The 26,332-nt window shown below is 45.9% G+C and overlaps 1 protein-coding gene across 1 annotated transcript in view; it reads left to right on the top strand.

Moving 5' to 3' along the window:
• Positions 1–7,355: 7,355 nt before the first annotated feature.
• EXD1 (exonuclease 3'-5' domain containing 1) overlaps positions 7,356–26,332 on the top strand; it is a gene marked incomplete at its 3' end in the record, with an annotated part of 139,771 nt that continues 120,794 nt past the window's right edge. Inside the window, exon 1 of the mRNA XM_073567291.1 lies at positions 7,356–7,438. Within this exon, the coding sequence (XP_073423392.1) occupies positions 7,364–7,438 (75 nt within the window). The remainder of the gene's footprint in view (positions 7,439–26,332) is intronic.

The following is a 26,332-nucleotide window of genomic DNA, read 5'->3' as shown; positions in this document are numbered from 1 at the left end:
GTGCTGCATCAGGAGGCTGCGGTGAGGTGTAAGAGCGCTTAACTGCGCCATTATACAGTGCTGTGCAAATTAATTGGGACAAAGCATTTTTTAAGTAAAATCGTAAGTTGGTTACCATTAAATGATTAAAACCAGTTTTAACTGCTTTGAACAGGTGTGAGTGCCTGTTCAAAGCAGTTAAAACTGGTTTGAATCACTGACTGGTAACCAACTTACGATTTTACTGAAAAAATGCTTTGTCCCAATTAATTTGCACAGCACTGTATATACGTAGCCAGGGGAAGTGGAGTGATTCACAATGAGGTATGGAGTGCGTGTTTCATGTAAGCTTCGTCCTGGGGGGTAAATGTGACCCCCCCAGGACGAAGCTTACGCGAAACGCGCATCGGGGACCGCTACATCTCAAGGTTGTATGCCTAATTCACTATGTATCTCACTGGGCTGTCATTTCTATACCGTATGGAATTTACTTTGAGCATTTCTGTCTCATGTGTGCATCTTTTCCACTTTACGGCTCTGCAGTACTATCATTAATTATTCATGTGTTATTCTATGCAGGAGCAATCTGTTTCACCATGATGTGACCCCTTTTTTGCATCATCTAGCATTACATGTCGCTGATTTGAAAATCTGCTTTACGTATTAGACATCTGTTGTGTTAACTTTTATTATGTCACTAAGACATCCATACTTAGGCATATAAATAGACGGTAGTAATTATCACTCGGCATTCTAGTACTGCTCCTCCTTACGTTTGAACAGCATTAACTTTGCCCACCCATTTTTGGGTGGAGACATGTATTATTATATCTCTTGGGCTTCACATTGATGTGATCTGGCTGCTCTCTTACTTTTTTTAATAATTTATGATCTGTGATTTTTCCCTGGTGATTTGCATGGTGTTAGCACTGAGCGCACTATTTCTATATTGCATGTGTACTTTGTGATGTCATATTGGATATTCATCTCCCTTTTAATCTCGTATATGTTTGTGCTTTGTACTGATTCTAATAAAATGATGTTATTTTATGGCTTCATACTCAGTTTTGTATGCTTTCAATGCAGTCCACAATTTTACAAAATTAAAAATATAATAAATACATTTTTACCAATTTTGCATGAGGATCCTGTTTTGGCTACAATACTGGATCAAGGTTGTAATGTCGTAGCAAGGAGAGCTGCCACATTGAGAAATATTTTATGTCCTAGTCTATTTGACTCAAATCGGCCATTGAAACATGGTTAAATTGTAAGGGCAGTTATAAATGTGGCATGGTTGGTTGTAAAACCTGTTAACAAATGGTTAATTGTAAAGTCTTCAATAAGTATAACAATTCCAACACATTTGTTATAAAAGATTTTAACTGCAACCGTAAATTTGTGATCTACAAAATTGATTGTGATTCCTGTAAAAAATCCTATATAGGGTGCACTTCAAGAAAATTAAAAACACGTATTAATGAGCACCTTTATGATATTTCTAATGTTCTAGGTGGTAATCGCAACATTTCTTTCAGCAGCTAGACATTTTATTGACAATCATTCGCGCAATATTGCGACATTGAAAGTGACAGGTCTAGAGAAAATTAAAAAACCTCCACGCGGTGGTGATGTCAAAAGAATTCTGCTTACCCGTGAGGCGTACTGGATTTTTAACCTTGGAATCAGATTTCCGGATGGACTCAACAAGAAAAATGAAATTATGTTTCACTATTAATCAAAGTATACTTATTATTTATCTAATAATTGTCATTTAGTTTTGTTTTTCTTTGTACAAAATGTGTTATTGTTTTTAATATATTCTGCTGTATAGCGCATTTAGATATATATTTGGTCGTACTAGGACCTTAAATCACATGATGAATCTGTGACATCTGATTGGTGTTTGATACCTTTTTAATGATTGAAGTTTATTTAGTATCTAGCTTTGACAAAGACCACAGTCGTGGTCGAAACACGTCGCTTGTCCTCCAGTGTGCTGTGATGTCCGAGGAGCTTTCCATGTTTTTAATTTATATGGAATATAAAAGATATTTTTACACTATATGGATCTGGAACATTTCTTTTGAATTTTTCACGTGTAATGATGTAGCATAACTGTGTGTAATGACATAGTAGAGCTGTGTGTATGGGGGTGTAATGATGTAGCAGAGCTGTGTGTAATGATGTAGCAGACCTGTGTGTATGGGTGTGATGATGTAGCATAACTGTGTATGGGTGTGTAATTCTTAGGCGTTGAGCTCCCGCCGCTGCACAGGGGTAATCTTAAGCCATGTCCTCAGCGGTCTCCCATGCCTCTGCAGCCGCAGAGGTTCCTGCTCAGCAGAAACATCGGTCCCAGCATCTTGCCCAGGCTAATGTTAGGCGTCTGGTTGCTCTTCTAGGCTCAGCTATTGTACCATGCAGGGCCGGTTTTAGGCAAAGTGGGGCCCTAGGCAAAGTTTAAAATGGGGCCCCAAATGCTAAGATATTGCACATCACACAGAAGCATTTCGGTTGTAGTTACATGCGCTGATTTCAGGCCGCTAAATGAGTGTGATCGACAATATTGAAGTCGTTTAACACTTGTTTCCCGGCCTCTTTCCACCATCAGAGAAAGAATGATGGGGACAGAACAATCACTAATGGATCACTAACAGATCACCATACAGTATCATGTAATCAGCAGCACGTCTACAGCTTACACACCATAGTCCTCCATATAATATAATGTGCCCCATAGTCCTCCATATAATATAATGTGCCCCATAGTCCTCCATATAGTATAATACACTCCTCAGGACTCCATATAGTATAATACACTCCTCATAGCCCTCCATATATTAAAATACACTGCCCAGTCCTCCATATAGTATAATACACTCCTCATAGTGTTCCATATAGTATAATTTTCCGCCATTGTCATCCATGTAGTACATGTCAGGAACACTGCACTGAACTTGCTCACTGAGCCAGTGCGCGTGTCCTGAGTAAAGCAAATTGTGCTCAAAGATACCTGTGGAGTGGGCAGCAGCCGAGTAGATGCGTACTTCAGAACAGCAGGACCTGAAGCACGTGACTGCTGGGGGCGTGGCCTAAACAGAGAGCTAGGAGCTGCAAGAGAACTGCTAGCAGAGTAACTGCGAGACAAAGTTACCAAGAGGCATAGACAGGGAGAATAGTCAGGACATAGCCAATGAGTCATACACAGAGATAGCTGCAAGGTACAAGAGGGGTGAGCAGAGTGTAGTCAGATCACAGGCAATGCGTCATACACAGAGAGGGTAGCGCACTACAGAATCAACAGGCAAACTCACAACAGGGAACAGAACCGGGTCAGAACCATATAAACAAGCTATAACAACGAACAGGCACAGGCACATAGAGGTCACCACACTCGACCAAAGGCAAAAGTATAACTGACAGGGATTGGAGCTTCCCAGGGGTTTAAGAAGCTCTCCCAGAACCAAAGAGAGGCCACAATCATTAACCCCAGGTGTGCAGGCCAAAACCTGCACTGAGCTCCAGACATTAACCCCTGACGTGCAGCTCAAAAACCTGCACTGGGATCATGACAGTACAATTCACTTCCCATAGTATAATGCACCCCATAGTTCTTCATATAATGTATTCCCCATAGTCCTCGATACAGTATAACGCAGCCCACATATAGTATAATGCAGCCACCCCACAGAGCATAATGCAGCAACCACACAGAGTATAATGCAGCCTTGCCATACAATATAATGTAACCCCCCATAGAATATAATGCATCCCCCCATAGAATACAATGCAACCTCCTCATATAGTATAATGTAGCCCCCTCATAGAGTATGATGCAATCACTCCCATAGAATATAATACAGCCCCCTCATAGAATATAATGTAGCCCCAAATAGAATGCCCACCTCCCCATAGAATACAATGTAGCCCCCCATATTATATAACACAACCTCCCCTATAAAATATAATATGTGCCCCCCATGGTATATAACACAGCCACATAGTATATAGCCCAGCACCACATGGTATATAGCCCAAAACACCATAGTATTATAGCCCAGCCCCACATCATATATATAGCTCAGCACCACATGTTATATAGCCAGCCACACATGGTATATATAGCCCAGCTCCACTTGGTATATACCCCCCCGAGAGTGGCCCCACAGTCCAGCACACACGATATTGTAAAGCGTCGGGTTCCTGCCACTGCACAGTAGGAATCCAAAGCCTTGCACTCAGCGGTTCCCCATTCTCCTTCGGCCGCAGTGGCGCCTGCTCAGCAGACTCGTCGGTCCCGGCGCTCTGCTCAGACCAGCAGTGTGGGATCAGTTGCTGCTGCCACATCGGGTTCAGGTATGACAATGCAGCCTGGCCAGCAGCAAAAGACTCAAGAATCTAAGTCCTTCCATCGCGCCACTGAGCATGCTCATGGGACGATTCCCCATTGGGGATCGGAAGTCACATGCTCACGTCCTTCTACAGTTCTGATTGGTCCATCAGGTGGATCTGGAAGGTTCCGGAAGGTGTTGACTATAAAAGACTCGCATGGCCGCTCGGCCATGCGCTAGTATAGACTCTAGTTGCTATATGTGTGGATGATGACGGATGCATGTACCTGATGAATGACTTATTAAGATTCCCCTCGGATATTACGCATGTGTTTAGGGTATCAGTATTAGAGTCAGCGCCAGTCAGTGGCTAAGCTATAGGCCACAATGCACATCAGTCCACAGCACTAGCGTCCGATGGTGTCGCCTACTATAGGGCACTATCTTACCGCGACAGTCACTGTCGCTCCGCTGCAGTCAGCCTCAGTTAGCAGCGTTCGCGGTTGCGACGCCGCACGCTCAGTAAGTCTAGAGGGACGCTGGCACTGTGTCCTTGGGCCTGAGTCCTGTGACCACATACTGAGCCTTTATCTCCTCGAGCTCTGTGAGCTTTAACAGGCTCAGTATTTGTGTTTAGCAGTAGTGCGGCTCTGTGGAGCAACAGAGTTCGCCCTGTGACGTTTAACCCGCGTGTGTTCTGCCATTGTACTGCCTTATAGAGCGTCCGCCATTACCTAGCAGCAGTGTACCACCTCTGCACGGTGGACCCCGGGCTGCGAACGCACCTACTATTATTTTATAATTTGGTGTGTTCCGCCAGCCCTAACAGATATATTATTAAAAAAAAAAAAACACTCCTCACCTTCTCCTCCTGCCCATGCTGCTCCCGGCTCCTGCTCTCACTGCACACAGTGAGAGCGCGATGACTTCATCGCGCACCCGCTGTGTCAGAGGCAGAGCGGGGAATGATGGGAGAGGGAGTGTCAGCTGACACGCTCTCCTCCACCATTGCTTTGAACTGTACCGGCGTATCGCCGGTATAGTTCAATGCGGTGGCGGGGGGAGTCGGCGCTGTTGGCAGTCGGCCCCCCTGCCTCAGGGGCCCCATAGCGGTGGCATGATGTGCCGCTAGCTGGGGGCCCCTAGGGGGCGGGGGCCTAAGGCAGCTACCTGGTCTGCCTGCCCCTAACGCCGGCCCTATTACCATGCATGAGTCAGCGGTGAGCAGACGCTCCTGGGACTAAGTCCTGCTTTTTTCCTACTGTGCATGCCTGTGGGACGACCTCTCATTGGAGGTTGGAGGTCACATGCTCAGGTCCTGTTGTTGCTCCGATTGGACCACCAGGAAGGTCGCAACTATAAAAGGTTCACATGGCCTTCCGGCCATGCGCTAATATAAAATATTATAGACTATGTGGAGTGAGTGTTGTATGCATGCATGCATGTATGAATGAATGTCTAGGTGAATGACTCTTTATGAAATCCCTACCCTTGGTACGCATGTGTTGTGCAGCCTAGCCTGTTAAGTGCCCAGGCTTAGGCCAGGTTCACATAGCGTTAACCAGCCTTATCAACGCATAGCGTTGACGGGCTGCATTAACGCTATAGCATAACGCGTTATGCTATACTGCTAGCGCTGATGATTCAGCAGTGCTAGCGGTGACATGCTATGACCGCTAGCGCTGATGAATCATCAGCGCTAGCTGTGACGGAGCCTCAGACGCTGCAGCCTGTGTCCGAGGCTCCGTCAGTGCTTAACGGCACATCGCGAACGTGTGCCGCATTACGGCATACGTCGCAATGCGCTAGTTAATGGGAGGCTATGGCGGCGTTAACGGACTGGGTTACATCGCGTTATACCGTGGTGTAACGCAGTCCGCTAAACGGACTGCCATAGTGCAGTGGGAACCCGGCCTTAGGTGTAGGTAGAGACTGGCATCAGTGGCTCTACACTCCACCATAGTCAGCATCTATAGTAGCGTCCGTAGGTGTGAGGCCGCGCGCTCAGAAGGTCTAGAAGAACTCAGACCCCGTGTGTCCTTGGGGCAGAGTTCTGTGAACGCATTCTGTGCGTTTAAACTGACTCCGGCATTTATGTTCCACAGTAGTGCGGGTCTGTGAGGTAACAGAGTCTGCTCCTGTAAACACCGGGTGACTATTAGGGTATGTGCACATGCTGCGGATCCACAGCGGATTTGCCTCTGCGGATCCGCAGCAGTTCCGCAGCCAGTGTACAGTATAATGTAATCCTGTGGGTTTTCTAATCTGCTGTGCACATGCTGCGGATTTTTCCGGGCGGATTTGCTGCGGTTTTAAATCTGCAGCATGTCAATTCTTTCTGCAGATTCTGCTGCGGTTTGACACCTGTTCCATTGTCCAGGTGTCAAACTGCAGGGGAAAACTGCTGGCCAGTCTGCAGGAAAACTGCAGGGCACTTTACCTGCGGATCCCCACGGAAAATTCCGCAGGTGAATCCGCAACCTTAACCTGCGTGTGGTCTTTTATACCGCCATATAGCATCAGCCATTACCAAGCCGCAGTTTACCACCTCTGCACGGTGTGCCCCAGGCTGCGAACGCACCCTATTATCTGTATTACTTGGTGCGTTACGCCAGCCCTAATAGTAATGATGTAGAGGCTGTGTGTATGGGTGTGTAATGACGTAGCAGAGCTATGTGTATGGGTGTGTAATGACCAGGGCCGCCATCAGGGCATTACTGCCCTTACTACTGTATGGGGCCCCATGAACAGTAGCAAAAGAGGGGCCCGGATGCGCTGGCAGACCGGGCCCTCCTCTCTTGATACTGCTGTTTGGGCTACAGGTGCAATAGTTCATGGCCGCTGCAAGCCAGATACATAACACTGCAGTGATTTAAAGATAAACCTACAGTGTTGTTAGTGAATACGGTGGCCAGAAATCGGTGCTGTACCTTTAAAGCAGCAGCAGGACCAAGTGTATCATGGTCCTGACGCAGGTCATGTGACACACTGCACGCTCTTCTTCATTCTCGAGCAGAGCAGCAACATGTCACGTTTCAGGGAGGCAGAAGATGCTGAAGTCGGCAATGAGGCAGAGGAGGCGGGCAGTGTGTGAGGACTTGGAGGAAGTTGCAGAGGGGAGTGAGGTGAGGAGATGGCAATCTGCTGATGTGAGTGAGAAGTTGGGAATCTGCAGAGGAGAGGAGATGGGAGGCTGCTGTGGAGATGGGAGGCTGCTGAGAAGAGGAGATGGGAGGCTGCAGAGGAGAGGAGATGGGAGGCTGCTGAGGAGAGGAGATGGGAGGCTGCTGAGGTGAGGAGATGGGAGGCTGCTGAGGAGAGGAGAGGCTGCTGAGGTGAGGAGATGGGAGGCTGCTGAGGTGAGGAGATGGGATGCTGACGTGTGGAGATGGGAGGCTGCTGACGTGTGGAGATGGGAGGCTGCTCACGTGTGGAGATGGGAGGCTGCTAAGGTGAGGTGGGAGGCTGCTGAGGTGTGGAGATGGGAGGCTGCTAAGGTGAGGAGGTGGGAGGCTGCTGACGTGTGGAGATGGGAGGCTGCTAACGTGTGGAGATGGGAGGCTGCTGACGTGAGGAGGTGGGAGGCTGCTGAGGTGAGGAGGTGGGAGGCTGCTGACGTGTGGAGATGGGTGGCTGCTGAGGTGTGGAGATGGGGGGCTGCTGACGTGTGGAGATGGGGGGCTACTGACTTGTGGAGATGGGAGGCTGCTGACGTGTGGAGATGGGAGGCTGCTGACGTTTGGAGATGGGAGGCTGCTGACGTGAGGAGATGGGAGGCTGCTGAGGTGAGGAGATGGAAGGCTGCTGACGTGTGGAGATGGGAGGCTGCTGACGTGAGGAGATGGGAGGCTGCTGAGGTGAGGAGATGGGAGGCTGCTGACGTGTGGAGATGGGAGGCTGCTGACGTGTGGAGATGGGAGGCTGCTGACGTTTGGAGATGGGAGGCTGCTGACGTGAGGAGATGGGAGGCTGCTGAGGTGAGGAGATGGAAGGCTGCTGACGTGTGGAGATGGGAGGCTGCTGACGTGAGGAGATGGGAGGCTGCTGAGGTGAGGAGATGGAAGGCTGCTGAGGTGAGGAGATGGAAGGCTGCTGACGTGTGGAGATGGGAGGCTGCACTTTGAATTTTTTTCCCATTTTCCTGTACACTATTTGGTAAAGCTAGTCATGTCATTCAAAAGTCCAACTCGTCCTGCAAAAAACAAGCCCTCACACGGCCATATTGATGGGAAAATAAAAAGTGGGTATATATGACTTGGAAACCTCTTTATTTGGGAAATTGTTCTGCGCTCGCACTGCGGTGCATGGACTGGGCGCCGGTCTCCTGGCCTGCATCCTCATACATGCTGTGAGGCTGCTGAGTTCTAGTCAGGAGACCCGCGGCCCGTCCATGCACTGCGGTCCGAGCGCAGATCGATATCCACCGACAGCTTCATACAAGTACAGAAAACAATACAATAATCTACAATCAGAAATACAGATTATAAAAAAAAGTCACAATCTGGTTATTATTATTAATTATTTTTTAAAAAAGTATGTGACTCATTTCCTTAAAGAAAAAGAAAAATCTACCTAAACAGAGTATTGGGTATCTTAACAAATGATTAATAAGTTACAGTAGAGTAGAGCTCATCCAAAAGAGTCTACCTTGTTGTGGTGGTGGTGGCTTAAAATTCTTTTGGCCAGAACAAAAGCTGCCGGCTATATGTATGATCTGGGAAATGTTAATGTGTGATTGGTGAGGACGGGGTGCAGAAGTGGAGTTTTTCCAAGAGTGGGCAGTGGGACTCTGGAAGATTTGAGGAGTGGAGGCACGGCTGGGGTGGAGCCTGGACGGAGTCTCAAGGGGGCCCAAAAATTTTTATAGTATGGGGCCCTGAAATTCCTAATGGCAGCCCTGGTAATGACGTAGCAGAGCTGTGTGTATGGGTGTGTAATGACGTAGCAGAGCTGTGTGTATGGGTGTGTAATGACGTAGCAGAGCTGTGTGTATGGGTGTGTAATGACGTAGCAGAGCTGTGTGTAATGACGTAGCAGAGCTGTGTGTATGGGTGTGTAATGACGTAGCAGAGCTGTGTGTATGGGTGTGTAATGACGTAGCAGAGCTGTGTGTATGGGTGTGTAATGACGTAGCAGAGCTGTGTGTATGGGTGTGTAATGACGTAGCAGAGCTGTGTGTGTACACCGTAGGGCGCAGACATCGGGCTATGTGTGGACGTGTTGTTGCCCTCTCCCGTTTGGAGGTGTGCAGCGCTCTGTGATGGTGCTGCTTTTCTCCTCAGTGCACGCACGATGTTGGTCCCGCACCCCGGTCACGGCTTATGTTAGAGACCCCAGGACACTGCCCTTGATGACTAGCGTCTGAGGCGCAGGGAACCTGTGGGAAGTCAGTGTGAGGTGAAGGAGCACGTGACCTCCTCCTGGTGCAGGCTCCGCCTCCGCAGCGCGGCCCCTGTGGTGCACTAAATGCATCCACCTGCTCCCCAGTCCCGAGCCTGCACCAGCGGATACGCGCGGACTTCTCCCGTGTGCGTGGACAGGTGGGATCCTCGTGTGACAGGTGCAGTGACGGCCTACACGTGTCCTCGTTGAGGAGCTGTGTGACTGACTGATGCGCGGCCGGGTCGCCATAGCCTTCGTATGCGGGCCGGCTCTGCTTATCCAGGGGCAGAATCACAGCAAGGTTGTGGCCAGCGCGGCCTCTTTAACCCCTTGATCTATATTGGGCTCTTAAAGGGGGTGTCCATGATTCATTCAAAATGTGAGAAATGCAGTGCTATGATGAGGAGCTGGGGGGAGACCACTGCTTATCTGTTATATCGCCCACAGACAAGTGACCGCTGCAGACAATCAGCAGCCGTACCAACCAGTTGATGGCAGTGTTTTGGCGACTGTATTGTAAGCACTGACGTGTGTCTGACATGCTAGGAGATGAAGGCAGGGTGGCCATCTGCAGGTAGTGACCTGCTGGATCGTACAAAGTGTTTGGGTGGTCCGGAAGTCACTACGTAATGTAAGTCTGCGAGGGTCTCATACGCTGAGCGCTTGTGATCGTTACCTCTGACTTGCGGTCAGAGAGAAGTTACAGTCACAAGATGGCGGCACGCGACTGGATCAGAGCCAGGAAGAGCTGAACGTCTTACTCCAGCCCCTGACCAGAGGAAGGTTTGTGGCCACTTGTCAGCTGTGCCCCCTAATGCTGTCTCCAGCACGTCCCATCGTCAAGACTCACGTTAGCATTGCTGATAAGTGAGGGCCTTTATCCTTCAGTGAAACGGCTGTTTCACCTGCAAAAAATGCGCCAGCGCTTCAGACAGTAAAAGACTCCGGGAGCAGCGGCGGAGACTCGGCGCCGGACGCGGGGAGCGTGGTGATAAAGCGTTTCACACTTTGCAGGATGTCTGATTTCTCCAAAGGATGGGATCGTGAAGCCAGCACTGATTGGCTGCAGGGATTGCATGACATAATGTCATGAGAATACCAGGAGAGGAAAAAATGTGGAAGGGAAAATTACAAAGTTCTGGCTCTGGAAAGAGGAGGATGGAAAAAAATAGAATTGTCTGCTGTGTGAATAGACTAAGAACTGGCATTGTGCCTGTCAATCTTGACCCCTTCACTCCACAGCCATTTTTTTTTTTTTTCCCCTCTCCTTCCAAGAGCCATAATTTTTTGTTTTTTCATCCACATTTGTAGATTGTGAGCCTTCGTGTGCAGGGTCCTCTCTCCTCCTGTACCAGTCGTGACTTGTATTGTTTAAGGCCATGTGCACACGATGCAGATTTCCAGAGGATCCGCAGCGGATTTTACTGCGCAGAAACGTTGCATATCCGCATTGTGATGTACAGTAGCATGTTAATAGAAAAAAAAACGCTGTGCAGACGCTGCGTTTTTCTTGTGATTCAAAATATGCAGCATGTCACTTCTTTTGTGCGGTTTTCCACCTGCTCCATTCTCCAGATCCGTAGGGGGAAATCCGCAGGGGAAAACCGCACAAAAACCGCAAGAAAAAAGCAAGAAATCCGCAGGAAAAATGCAGGTCATTTGACCTGCGGATTTCTTCAATTCAGTGCGGAAAAATCCGCAGGGTAAAAAGTACGTCTGCACTTAGCCTAAGACCACTGTACTTGTTTATTATGTACACCCCTCCTCACATGTAACACACCATGGAATAAATGGCACTATAATTATTATTGATAATAATATAGCCGTATGGGGGTTGTTTTTTATTTGCTGGACACGTACTTTTGAATGTCACCATCCATTTTATCATGTGATGCATAGGAAAATGGGGAAAAAATACCAAGTTTAAAATAGCCACAAAATGCAATTTCACAATTGTTTTTAGATTTTTTTTTTTTTTCTATTTACCTTGTTCACTATATGGTAAAACTGACCAGGCAATGTGATTCTCCAGGTCATTAGAAATACGCAGATAGGAAGAAAATGCTTTTTTTTTTTCTTGTATTTAAAAGGTGAAAAAAAATTTAGCTTGGCACTTTTTTTTTTTTTTTTACTGTATTTATTAGTCACCGTAGGGGACATAAAGTGCGACATCTGATTGTCTGTACTATACGTAGCCGTCAGCATCAGCACTGTTATGTGTAGAGAAAATCACGGTCCCCTATGGTCACCTGCGAAATACTGGCTTTCACAGCAGGATCGTCATGACAAGCATGGAGGTCTTCAGTAGACCCCCTGAAGTAATTAAAATAAACTAGGCACACAACTTAAAGATGATTTTTTTTTTTACTTTTTAATGTAGTCAAAGCAAAACGTTTTGGCCACATTTGGCCTTCATCAATTGCAAACTATACAGGAGTCTCAGGGATTCGTGGGAATCCTGTGGATTTTTAGTGAGGCACGTCTCAGTATGGTCACTTTCACAAGAGTGTGGGGCGTTAAAGAGGAAAAACCCCAATGGTAAATAAGCCAGGGGACCTGGAGGAAGACGCAGTGTCTGCCGCTTGCAGGTCACAAGCAGCAGACACTGCGTCTTCCTCCAGGCACGTGCACACATCCAGGTCCCACGAATCCCTGACACTCCTGTATAGTTTGTAATTGATAAAGGCCAAATGTGGCCGACAGGTTTTGCCTTGACTACATTAAAAAGCAAAAAAATTATTCTTTAAGTTGAGTGCCTAGTCTATTTTTATTACTTCATGGTGTGGGATCCTATTAGGCACCTTCCTTAGTAGTGCGCACGGTTCTCTAGTAATTCAGTAGACCCCCGGCTGTTATGGCAACCCATTAGCGCCCCACACATGTCATTGGTGCATGGAATGGGGTACCCCCTGGTGCATAAATGCTGCTTCAGAGATCGACAGAGGTGTTTAAAGGGGTTTTAAAGTACATTTTAATTGATAATATATGTAGTAAAAGCTAATATATGCACATTTATTTTCGATGTTACTGCCTCTGCAGAGAAACATTTTGCGATCAATTCGATACTGGTGTAGTGCACATTAATTTCCCCTGTATATAAAAGTGTTGTCAATGATGACATTGGATAAATTGAGTGCTGTGGATAAGTGATGTCCTGGTGTTTGTGCCAAATTGTTGGGCTCCAATGTCTCGTGTGACCTGAATCTTAGGAAGAATCAGGCAGAAACTAGAAGACAAAGATATTTAGAAATCATCTGTCAAAATGCCTCCAATTGCACCATAGACAATAGAGTGGGAATTTTTTGTGTAATGCTCATTGGCCACCTCTTCAGTCTGTGTTTTTGGCAATCAGAGGTAACTGGTCTTGTTGGTGAGGAGCGCAGTGCTTGCAAGTGCTCATCTGAAGCTGCTCTCTTTTGCCCAGGTGCTTGCAGCGTCAGAGAGCACACGGTTCAGACCACTATGCACACTGAGTGAGGTGGAAGTTGAAACTGACAAGGTATCATATACTTGTAATAGATATGGCAACACGCAAAATAGATAAAATACCCTTTATTAAAAAATGGGTGTACACATAAAAAACATAAAAAGGCATCACCAAAGTTTATACATAGAATGATAGCATGGTAGGCTATAACATGAGGTTGTATAAATAGCCCTATAATGCAGGCTCAAAAATAAAAAATACAAAAAATATGTATACTAAATAGGGTCCCAAAAGAAGTTATATATAATATAATGTATGGTGCTATAGAGAGATACAATGTAAATATACATAAATCAAAGAACAGTGAGTTCCAATGCATAATAGAGATTCATCATGCAAGGAGCAAAAATCGCGTTGTATAATGGGGAGCGAAAAGAATATTAGAGAATTAATACCTCATGAGCCAAAGATGGATGCCTGGGAACGCGCCCCGACGCGCGTTTCGGAGAAGAGAACTCCTTCGTCAGGGGGTGAATGCATTGCTGGCCAGCACATTCATATATAGTGGATTCAATCAGGCAGGTCACATTACGGCGCATGCGCCGCCGCCACGACCCGGAAGTCACATGGCGCGCGGCGTCACATGACCAAACACCGCCGGGTGAGTCCGGCGTGTCAGGGCATGGGGAGATGCCATCACCATGCGAACCACCGGCGTCGAGGCGGCGCATGCGCACCAGTGCCCGCCAGAGAATATTAAGAAACACACAGATGCAGTAATTACTGCACTGAAACTGCAAAACCCAGCATAATAGACTAGTGTATGTAAAGCTTATAAGGACACAAATACAAGAAACATATATATAATACATACTGTACATACAATTTGTGCATAAAAATGAAATGATAATAAGTGACAATATATATTTGTGCACAATACAGCAAATAACCGCATATGTGTTTATATAAAAAAATTTTTTATAAAATATGAAAAAAATTATTAATATAAGGTGACAAGCTACACGGTGCGAGTGAAAAAAGGGGGGGAGAAAAGTATACAACAACAAAGTATAAATGCTGAACTCCATCCATATTCCATATTGCAATATGTGTCTGCATCTGCAAACAGGTCTTGTCACCATTTCTTCTTAATCAGATGTGAACAATCCATAACATGGAGGGCCGACCACAATGTCTGTAATAAATGCAGGAAAAATTAAAAGTGTACAAGAAAGGTTTTTTATTATGTATTATAAAAACGGAATGAAGGATAAACTCTCATTCAAACCCAGTGGAGAGACAGTGTTCAGTGTCCAAATCCACTGGGTTTCTAACTGAGCAAGACGTTTGCTGACGTTGCCCCCCCTAATCCCTTTACAGATCATGTCAATGCCAGATACTTTCAATAAAGTGGAATCACAATTGTGATACATTTTGAAGTGTTTTGGCAGGGTCTTGAGGGAAGCAACATCATCAATCTCTTTGGCTGCCCTTATGCCCAGAACGTGCTCACGAACCCTCACCTTGAGCTGGCGGGTGGTAAGGCCAACATAGATGAGGGAACATGGGCACGTGGCATAATAGATTACAGCTGTTGATGAACAAGTGATGGATTTTTTAATATTAAAGACACACAATCCATCAGAGCTAGTAAAAGTGTGAGCTCTGACAATATTGCAACAGGCAACACAGGAGCCGCAGGGTTTGCATCCTACGGCTTGTGTATGTTGAGTCAAAAAATTGTTGACCGGTTTAGAAATGTAATGGCTTTTCACCAACCGGTCACCAAAATTAGATGATCTACGAAAGGCAATATTTGGATGGTCACCAATGTACTTAGAGAGTATTGGGTCATTTTTTAAAATAGGCCAAAATTTCTTTAGATAAAATCTAATCCGTTCATTTTGACCATTAAAGGTGGTAATAAACCTGACCACTTCCTTGGATTCAGATTTACTCGTATCCGTATAAAGTGCATTGTGACGTGACGTGTGTTTAGCCCTGTTGAAGGCTCTCTTCAATGATCGCCTGCTATAACCACGTTCAAGAAACCTATGATATAATGTGTTGCAAAAAATATTCTCAGAATCAGTAGGATCCATTGAAGCGTTCCAGATTTATTGCCATACATAGTGACACTGGCCAGAGTAGAAAAGATACCTTGGGCCGTTGTTAACGTTTCCTATACAGATTACAAAATAATTGTAAAAGTAAACATAATTAATGTTAATTAACCCCTTAGTGACAACCATTTTGCAGCTTAATGACCGGGCCAATTTTAACAATTCTGACCACTGTCTCTTTATGAGGCTAGAACTCTGGAACGCTTTAACGGATCCCGCTGATTCTGAGATTGTTTTCTCGTGACATATTGTACTTCATGTTAGTGGTAAAATTTCTTCGATATGTCTTGTTTATTTATGAAAAAAACGAAATATGGCGAAATTTTTTAAAATTTTGCAATTTTCAAACTTTACATTTTTATGCTCTTAAATCAGAGAGATGTGTCACGCAGATTTCTTAATAAGTAACATTTCCCACATGTCTACTTTACATCAGCACAATTTTGGAAACCTATTTTTTTTTTTGTTTTGTTATGAAGTTATAAGGGTTAAAAGTTGACCAGCGATTTCTCATTTTTACAGCAAAATTTACAAAACTATTTTTTTTAGGGACCACATCATATTTAAAGTCATTTTGAGGGATGTACATGGCAGAAAATACCCAAAAGTGACACCATTCTAAAAACTGCACCCCTCAAGGTGCTCAAAACTACATTCAAGAAGTTTATTAACCCTTTTCGTTCTTCACAGGAACTGAAGCAATGTGGAAGGAAAAAATTAACATTTAACTTTTTTTTGCAAAAAAATATTTAGAACATATTTTTTTTATTTTCACAAGTGTTAGAAAAGAAAATGAACCAAAAAATTTGTTGTGCAATTTCTCCTGAATACGCCGATACCACATATGTTGGGGTAAACCACTTTTTGGGCGCACGGCAGGGATTGGAACGGAAGGAGCGCTTTTTGACTTTTTCAGCGCAGAATAGGCTGGATTTGACATCTGACGCCATGTTGCATTTAGAGAGCCTCTGATGTGCCTAAACAGTGGAAACCCCGCACAAGTGACCCCATTTTGGAAACTAGACCCCCCCTAAGGAACTTATCTGGATGTGTGGTGAGCACTTGCAACCCCCAAGTGCTTCACAGAAGTTTATAACGTAGAGCCGTGAAAATAAAAAATCCTTTTTTTCCCACAAAAATGATTTTTTTCGTCCACAAATTTTTATTTTTGCAAGGATAACAGGAGAAACTAGACCCCCGAAGTTGTTGTGCAATTTGTCCTGAGTACGCCCATACCCCATATGTAGGAGTAAACCACTCTTTGGGCGCACAGCAGAGCTCAGAAAGGAGGAGTGCCGTTTGACTTTTTCAATGCAGAATTGGCTGGACGCCATGTCACTTTTGGAGATGCCCTGATGTGCCTGAACATTGGAAACCCCCACAATTGACCCCATTTTGGAAACTAGACCCCGTAAGGAACTTATCTAGATGTGTGGTGAGCACTTTGAACCCCCCAGTGCTTCACAGAAGTTTATAATGCAGAGCAGTGAAAATAAAAAAAATTCTTTTTCTCAAAAATGATCTCTTAGCCCACTATTTTTATTTTCCTTAGGGTAACAGGAGAAATTGGACCACAAAAGTTGTGCAATTTGTCCCGAGTACGCTGATACCCCATATGTGGGGGGGGGGGCGGCGGGCACTGTTTGGGCACATGGGAGAGCCTGAAAGGGAAGGAGCACCATTTTGGAATGCAGACTTTGATGGCATGGTCTGCGGGTGTCATGCCACGTTTGGAAAGCCCCTGATGTGCCTAAACAGTAGAAACCCCCCACAAGTGACCCCATTTTGGAAACTAGACCCCCCCCCCCCCAAGGAGCTTATCTAGATGTGTGGTGAGCACTTTGAACCCCCAAGTGCTTCACAGAAGTTTATAAACGCAGAGCCGTGAAAATAAAATATCATTCTAAGGCTAGTTTCACACTAGTGTACCGGCGAGGTGCGGAGGGCTGCAGACTCTCTATGCAGCTCCGCCCACAGCCGCACCTCCTCCCGTAAGCTCCGCCTACTTCGGCATGCGTACCCTATCTTTTGCATTAGGTATGCAGGCTGTGCCGATGTATGCAGATGCCTCCGCATGCGTCATTTTGACGGTGCGGTGACCAGCGTCGAACGCAACATGTTGCATTTTGGTGTGGTCGCCGCACCGTCAAAAGGACACATGCAGAGGCATCCGCATACTTTGGCACGGCCTGCATGCCCAATGCAAAAGATAGGGCACGCATGCCGAGGTAGGCTGAGCTGACGGGAGGAGCTGCGGCCGTGGACGGAGCTGCACAGAGGAAGTCTGCAGCCCTCCGCACCTCGGGCATACGCTAGTGTGAAACTAGCCTAACCCTAATTCTAAGGGTCTGTGCACACATTGCGGATTCTGCTGCGGATCCGCAGCGGATTTGGCCCTGCTTATCCACAGCAGTTTCTGCTGCGTTGTACAGTACCTTCATTTTCTATGGAACATGCAATGCACACGCTGCGGATTTTTCTGTGCAGATTTGCTGTGGCTTGAAATCCACCATGTCACTTCTTTATGCAGAATTCGCAGTGGTTTGACACCTGCTCCATTACAGGTGTCAAACCGCAGGGGGAAAATGCAGGCTAATCTGCAGGTAAAATGCAGGTTATTTGACCTGCGGATTTAGCCAAATCTACGCGGAAAAATCCGCAGCAGAATCCGCAGTGTGTGTGCACACGTTGTGTAATGCTCTGCAGATTTTTTCCCCGCGGATTTGAGAAAAACCGCAGGTCAAAAGACCTGCGGATTATCTGCAGTTTTTCTGCGGTTTTGCCTGCGGATTTCCCCTGCGGTTTGACACCCTGTCATTGAACAGGTGCCAAACCGCAGCAGAATCCGCACAAAGAATTGACATGCTGCGGATTTGAACCCGCAGCAAATCCACGTGGAAAAATCCACAGCATGTGCACAGCGGATTTCATTTTAGATAGATTAGAATGGTACTGTACACCGCAGCAGAATCCGCAGCGTGTGCACACACCCTAATTCTAAACCTAACCCTAATGAAAAAAAAAAAAAGTTATTTATTAGTGTGGTTTTTTTTTACTTTTTTTTTTTTTTTTATTTTGATCACTGTGATACTTTATCACAGTGATCAAAATAAATGTATGGAATCTGCCGCTTGGCAGATTCCAGGCGGGCGCACTGCGCATGAGCCGTCCGCCAGAGCCCGGGACGGAGCCCAGGACCACCGGAGGGGACCCAGGACCATCGGTTAATGTAAGGGGGGGATCGGGGACCCTATTTCTCTCTCCTCTGATGTGCGATCACATCAGAGGAGAAAGAAATTTAATTGAAAATCTCGGCTTTTTTTTTTTTTTTTTTGCAGTCGCCGTTAGGGTTAATAACGGTGATTGCAAAAATGGGGTCGGTAAAATCCGGCCCCATTCATGTTCTCTGGGGTCTCGGCTACCCCCGGCAGCCGAGACCCCGGAGAAAATCCGACACTGGGGGGGGGGCGCTAGTCACTTAAATCACAGCGTCGTTAATTAAGGGAGCTGTGGTTTCTGTACCCTTAATGACCGCCGTTAAAAGGCGTATCGGCGGTCGTTAAGGGGTTAAACAGCATTCACATGAGAATCGAAATATAGGAAAATGTAAAGCCTTTTTTATTGACAAATTTATCAAACTGCAAAGTCAAAGAAACTTAAAAGAAAAAATCAAGGTGAGATCGGAATGCAGTGCATGGACTGGCCGGTGGCTCTCCCGACTTGAGCGTGGCAGCTGCATAGAAATGCATGAAGCTCTCATGCTCAGGTCAGGAGAGCCACCGGCCAGTCCAAGCACTGTGTTCCGAAGAGTCTGCAGACGTGCGGTTTCGGCCTCTCTCTCTGCCTCGTGCTCTGCTTGTCTCAGCTTTAGATGCATCTCTCGTTCGGCGAAGGAGGATCTTGCTTTGGCTGCTATTGATGACCTGCCAGAACTTGCTTGTGACCTCGTTTTGAGTGAGGGTGTGCTGTTTCAAGACATTGTGCGCTTAGCTGTGTATTACTGAGTATACTGGCGGGAAACTGAGTCTATGCGTGGCGGGCAAGATGTAGCACTTGTTAGCGGGCTGCACTCTCGGTACTTGTGACTGTATTGCGGCCGCTGCAGTATCCGCAGGCAACGTGGTGTGGGTACAAGCGGCTCCTTAAGTCGTATTTGCTATCGCAGGCGTGTAGCATCTGTTTTACTGTTTTGCCTTCATACACGTTGACACGTTGTGCACTGTAGCATACAGCATAAACCACGGCTCTGTCTTCCAAAATAAGCAGACTGTTCTCTGTAGTCTAACTTGTTTATTTGCGAAGAGTATAGAACATGCGAATGAGCGGTAAAACTATAAAGAATACAAATGACATGCGTAAGTATTGGGCAGATGATCACACAGCTAACACAATTACAGGAAGTATTCAGTGTGATGCAACTTACATAGAAAAAACACAGGTGTCTAATTACATCTACTGAGCACTGACTGCTATACATCTAACAACATCTCTGTACATACTGCATTGAAAGAAAGATATTAAGCTTACCAGATATGCTTTACTCGGATAACAAACTCAAGTTGGAGAATTAACAGGAGGACAGATAAACACGTGTGTCCTTATGAAATACAAGAAAATGGCACCACCTTTATCCCAGAATACATTGCTTCCTTCACACAAAGAATTGCTTCAATCCCCTAGCTCAACACTTCTGTTAAAGGCACAGGCTGTAAATGTTATTGCAGACACAGCTATAAATTCAACCACCACTAGATGGTGCTATAACTAACCCAGCACATAATACAAACATCTTTGCCCTATTCAGGGGGCAGAACACGTAAGCTACTGCAATGCCCTGCCCATGTGGCAAGAGACAAAGTGAATCAGAAGAACTATACCACATTTCTAATTGGAGGTATTTTCTAATATTATTACACCTAGTACATATGATAGGATCTTGGAGATGGGAATGCCCCTTTACATCTGGGCCTTCTGGCTAGGATAGGGGAACTTTGGGCGTTGGTCTGCTCCTATCACCAAAATGTACCTTTCAGGTTATCCCTCAAGTACCCTCACTTGTCTTCCCTTCTTTTGAGGTCCATGCCGTCAAACTCTACACCCCCTTCACCATGCGAGTGGCGGTGGTATATCGTCCTCCCGGCCCCTCCCATCGGTTCCTGGATCATTTTGCCTCTTGGCTTCCACGTTTTCTCTCCTGAGACATCCCTACCCTCATCATGGGCGATTTCGAAATCCCCATTGCTCTTCCCGTCTCCCCATCTGCTACTCACCTTTTATCTCTAACCTCCTCGTTTGGCCTTTACCAGCTTACTAATTCTCCAACACATGAAGATGGAAACTCCCTCGACTTGGTCTTCTCTCGGCTTTGTGCAGTGGATGATTTTGCTAACTCCCCTCTCCCGCTCTCTGACCACAACCTTCTTTCATTTTCTATCAAGAACTGCCACGCTGCTCAGGTCACCCCCACTGTCCATATTTATAGAAACATACAGGCCATTAACACCCAGAAACTTATGAAGAACTTGCAGTCTTCATTGGCCCCTATCTCCTCCCTCTCATGTCCTGATTCTGCATTGAAGCATTACAGTGAAACACTTCAAAGTGCCCTGGATGAATTTGCACCTCCTATACATAGAATACTACAACACAGACGGCGACAACCCTGGCACACCCTGCAAACATGTTTCCTGCAGCGGTGCTCCAGGTGCGCCGAACGTCTGTGGAGAAAATCCAACCTACCCGAAGATTTCATCCACTATAAGTTTATGCTTCGAACATTCAACACTGCCCTTCACCTCTGAAAACAAACCTATTTCAACACCCTCATCACCTCACTGTCCAATAACCCTAAACGTCTCTTTGACACTTTTCATTCTCTTCTCAACCCAAGAGTACAGGCCCCAACCACGGAGCTTCGAGCTGACGATCTGGCCAATTAATTCAAAGAAAAAATTGACCAGATCCAACAGGAAATTATCTCCCAATCACCTCATACCATGCACTGTCCTCTCTCCCTCACTGCATCTAGCTCACTCTCTGATTTTGAACCAGTCACAGAAGAAGTAGTAAGCAGGCTCCTTGCATCTTCTCTCGCCCAACCACTTGCACCAGTGACCCATTTCCGTCACAGCTACTCCAGTCCCTTTCCCCTGCTGTCACCCCTCACCTAACTGAAATATTTAACCTCTCTCTCTCTTCTAGTATCTTTCCTTCTCATTTAAGCATGCCGTCATACATCCACTACTTAAAAAACCATCCCTCGACCAAAACTGTGCCACAAACTATAGACCTGTCTCTAATCTTCCCTTCATCTCTAAACTCCTTGAATGCCTGGTCCACTCCCGTCTTATCCGCTCTCTCTTTGATAACTTTTCTCGACCCTCTCCAATCCGGTTTCCGCACTCTACTGAAACTGCCCTCACTAAAGTATCTAATGATCTACTAACAGCTAAATCAAATGGTCATTACTCCATGCTAATTCTCTTGGATTTCTCTGCAACATTCAACACTGTGGATCATCAGCTCCTCCTCACTATGCTCAGTTCCATTGGCCTCAAGGACACCGTTCTCTCCTGGTTCTCCTCCTATCTCTCTGACCGCTCCTTTACTGTATCTTTTGCTGGCTCCTCCTCCTCTTATCTTCCCTTACTGTTGGGGTTCCTCAAGGATCAGTCCTAGGCCCCCTCCTCTTCTCTTTGTACACTGCCCCTATTGGTCAAACAATCAGTAGATTTGGTTTCCAGTACCATTTCTATGCTGATGACACCCAATTATATGCTGCTTCTCCTGACATCACGCCTGCCTTTCTAGAAAACACCAGCGATTGTCTAAACCCTGTGTCTAACATCATGTCCTCACTATATCTGAAACTGAACCTGTCAAAGACTGAATTCCTTGTGTTTCCTCCCGCTACTAATGTACCTATACCCGACATTGCCATTTCCGTGTGTGGTTCCATTATTACTCCCCAGCAACATGCCCGCTGTCTTGGGGTCATGCTGGACTCCGAGCTTTCCTTTGTCCCCCACATACGATCACTGGCTCGCTCTTGTTATCTGCTCCTCAAAAACATTTCTAGAATTCGACCATTTCTTACTTTTAACTCCGCAAAAACTCTTACTGTTTCTCTTATTCATTCTCGTCTGGACTATTGTAACTCTCTTCTAATCGGTCTCCCTCTTACCAAACTCTCCCCCCTCCAATCTGTCTTGAATGCTGCTGCCAGGATCATATTCCTCGTCAATCGTTACACCGATGCCTCTACCTTGTGCCAGTCATTACACTGGGTACTGATCCACTCCAGAATCCAGTACAAACTTATTACCCTCAACCACAAAGCTCTTCATGGCTCAGCACCACCCTACATCTCCTCCCTTGTTTCAGTATACCATACTACCCGCGCCCTCCGTTCTGCTAATGACCTGAGGTTAGCATCCTCAATATTCAGAACCTCCCACTCCTGTCTCCAAGACTATACACGTGCTGCGCCAATTCTTTGGAATGCACTTCCCAGCTCAATATGATTAGTCCCCAATCCCCACAATTTTAAGCGTGCCCTGAAAACTCATTTATTCAGACTGGCCTACCGCCTCAACACATTAACCTAATCTATCCCTATGTGGCACAGCCAAAAGTTTTTACCATAACCAGGTTTCCCGTATCATGTTCCCACATGCTTTATGCATCCATTAGCCCTCTGCGTCTGTACTGTTACACACTTAACGTTATGGCTGGTCCATAAAATCAGGGCAACTGTTACCACCCACCTTTCGTGTCTCTCTTTTTTCCTCATAGATTGTAAGCTTGTGAGCAGGGCCCTCATTCCTCTTGGTATCTGTTATGATCTATGTGATTATTGTTATGCTGTAATGTCTATTGTCTGTACAAGTCCCCTCTGAAACGTAAATTGCTGCGGAATATGTCTGCGCTATAGAAATAAAATGTATTATTATTATAACTTTAAGGTCTGGACAGTATTACACTGTGTGTCACTTTTTTCACAGAGTGTCCAGCACTAGGACTTTTTCTGGGTGTGGAACACTTATAGGTTCTCACCTGACTGGTCTAGCAGAGAGTGTGCGCCCATCAGGTTCTGATGCCCCCCCCCCCTCAAAAAAAACCCAAAACCCTGAATCGTCACCTTCGGGAGAGACTATCTAGACCGAGCTTCTAACTATGCTGGTGTGGCTGCCCAGATGGACCCAGGAACACGATCAGCTTTCCCTCGTTCTTGCCTTTTAGTCCGGATGGGAAAGGTTTATTGGGGGCCCATTCTACTTTCGGAGTGGGCAGCGACAGAATGTAACCTACCATACTATTATTATGGCACCATCATATTTCTTGGCACTTGGGCTGGGAGCACAATCTCGGGCTTTAAAAAAAAAATGTAAGCACCATGGTTCAAGGTTTTCAAAATCCTATGCACAAGTATAAAACGTTTGCATAAAATTTAGAGGGTGATAAAGTTTTCCAAATCTACAGCAGTAACGATTGATTTTGACTCTTGATTTCACCCTTTGCAATACGGATGGTGCAGTGCAATATGATGCAAATCTCAACTTCAGCTGAATGTAGCACGATACATGAGGGTGAATGCACCCTATGCACATTTATTACCAGCAAGGATTAGTATTTATAGGAAAATGAATTGCCATTTGTATAAGAGTGCAGTCAGCTGGACAAATCAGATAGAGATCGTAACCAGGGCTGTGGAGTCGGAGTTCATTTTGGTGGAGTCGGTATTAAATGGACCGGCTCCGACTGCTCTATCTATCCATTTATCCATATCTGTCTATCCATATCTTATCTGTACCAAAAAGAATGAAAGCCGGGTAGCACACGGACTAACACTCCTCCCCTTTTTATTTTTTATTTTTTTATTTTTTTTTAGCACCAGTCAGGTACACCTCATAGCTGCCCAAAAGGACGCCCAGGACAGGCATTGCTCGTCTTCAGTAACGCATCAACATCAATTGATAGTTGGAATAAATAGTCTGCATTCACCACATCTTAAGGTGCAGACTTTATTTTCAAGTGTAGGGGTCTGCAGTATAAGGTTCTGCAGCAGCTGAGGTGTGCAGTATGAGGTTCTGCCCCCCCCCCCCCTAGTTTTGATCATGGCTAAAACCGTTTCTTATAGATATGGCGAACCCTCAGGTAACCCTAAATGAAGGTCAATGGACACAGGTGGTTGATTTGAAGGAATTGCTTAATCACCTATTTACAGTGACTAAAAAATTACAAGCTGAGGATTTAACTCCTGGCATTTTCATAAGGGAGTGGAAGAACTTGCTATTTTGCCTGTCCCAAAGAGGAGGTTTAATCGCAGATGGCATTTCTGCTTCGATGAAACGGAGAGAGACACAGCTATTGGAAAATAAAATTTTTCTGGCAGCTGTTTATGTGGACCCAAGTCATCGTATATTGCTTGATGATCAACAGCTTACTAAAGGAAAAGAAGCTCTGACTGAGGTAACAGTTAGGATGAGTGGCCTACAGGAGGACTGCCAGGTGCAAGAGGACTTGGGTCCTGACAGTGCTACTGCTGCCATATCTTCATCCTCATCAGATGAGGAGTTTGACTTTGACAAGTATTTGGATGACATGGAGCAGGCAAAGTGTTGCTGCAAGGAAAAAGATTTCACTCCGTCTCCTATAGCAAGCAGATTGACCATATTCCAGCAAAATGTTTCACTTCCTCTCAAAGAAAAAGAAAAATTCAACCGTTCATCAAAACTGACTGTGCATGAGGCAATTCCTTTATACTTGGAAATTGTTAGAGATGTTGCCCATGTGGTTACGGCTTTGCCTCCAACCCAAGTTAGTGTAGAGAGGTTGTTCTCTGGCCTTAAAATTATTAGGTCAGATTTGAGGTCATCTATGAAGGAGGATCTGATGGAGGCAATTCTATTTCTTAGAACAAATTCATAGACTGCACAAATGTTATTTAGTATGTTTTTGTTGAAAACTGTTTTTTGCCACTTACATAGTTTATTACATAGTGATATACCGTATTTTCCGCTTTGTAAGACGCACTTTTTTTCCCCAAAATTTGGGGGGAAAACAGGGGTGCGTCTTACAAAGCGGACATGCCTTACCTAGGCTGTGATCGGGGGCGTCCGGCGGTTGCTGGCCGCTGCTGCGGGTGTGTCCGTTGCCGCGTTGTGTGCCCGTCGATGCCCGGGGTTCTGCCAACATTGTGCGACAGGCCAGAGCCCCGGCATTTCCTCAGTTCCCTGTGTGCCGGTAAAAAGATGGCCGCCGGCGTGTGCGCAGATGGGATCTCGGGACCCAGTTCTCGAGAGATGAGATTTGAAATCTCATCTCTCGAGAGGTGGGTCCCGAGATCCCATCTGCGCACGCGCCGGCGGCCATTTTCCCTGGGTTCCCTGTGTGCGCGCGCGGTGGTGCCTGCAAAAAAATGGCCGCCGCGCGTGCGCAGATGGGATCTCGGGACCCAGCTCTCGAGAGATGAGATTTCAGATCTCATCTCTCGAGAACTGGTCCCGAGATCCCATCTGCGCACGCGCCGGCGGCCATTTTTTTTTTTACCGGCACTTCAGCGCACATATACAGGGAACCGAGGAAATGCTGGGGCTCTGGTCTGTCGAACAATGTCGGCAGAGCCCCGGGCATCGATGGGCACACAACGCCGCACCGGAGCACCCGCAGCACCGGCCTCCAACCGCCGGACAAGTGGAGAAACCTGACACAGCACAAGACTCTGCAGCAGCAACAGCACACATCGGAGCCCCCCTCATCCCTGAATGCGGCCTGCAGCATCACTCCACGCCTGCCTCCTCCAGCAGCGAGCCTGGGACCCCTCTACACCGCAGCCACCAACCCCGGTAAGCAATAAGATGCAAGGATTATAAGAGGCACCACCATTTTATTAAAAAATATTTTTTTCTTATTTGTCTCCTCAAAAATTGTGGTGCGTCTTATAAAGCGAAAAATACGGTTGTGTGTGTGTATATATATATATATATATATATATATATATATATATATATTCGATATTACATACTGTATTACATATTTACAATTTATTACAGTTTTTTGTCTTCTAAAGTTGTATGCCAATAAAT

The sequence above is a fragment of the Dendrobates tinctorius genome, unplaced genomic scaffold, assembly GCF_039654945.1.
Source record: "Dendrobates tinctorius isolate UK_male_01 unplaced genomic scaffold, ASM3965494v1 ptg000019l, whole genome shotgun sequence".
In the NCBI taxonomy this organism is placed as follows: Eukaryota; Metazoa; Chordata; class Amphibia; order Anura; family Dendrobatidae; genus Dendrobates; species Dendrobates tinctorius.
The sequence above is the reverse complement of the archived record's forward strand: the minus strand, read 5'-3'. Positions and strand labels throughout refer to the sequence as shown.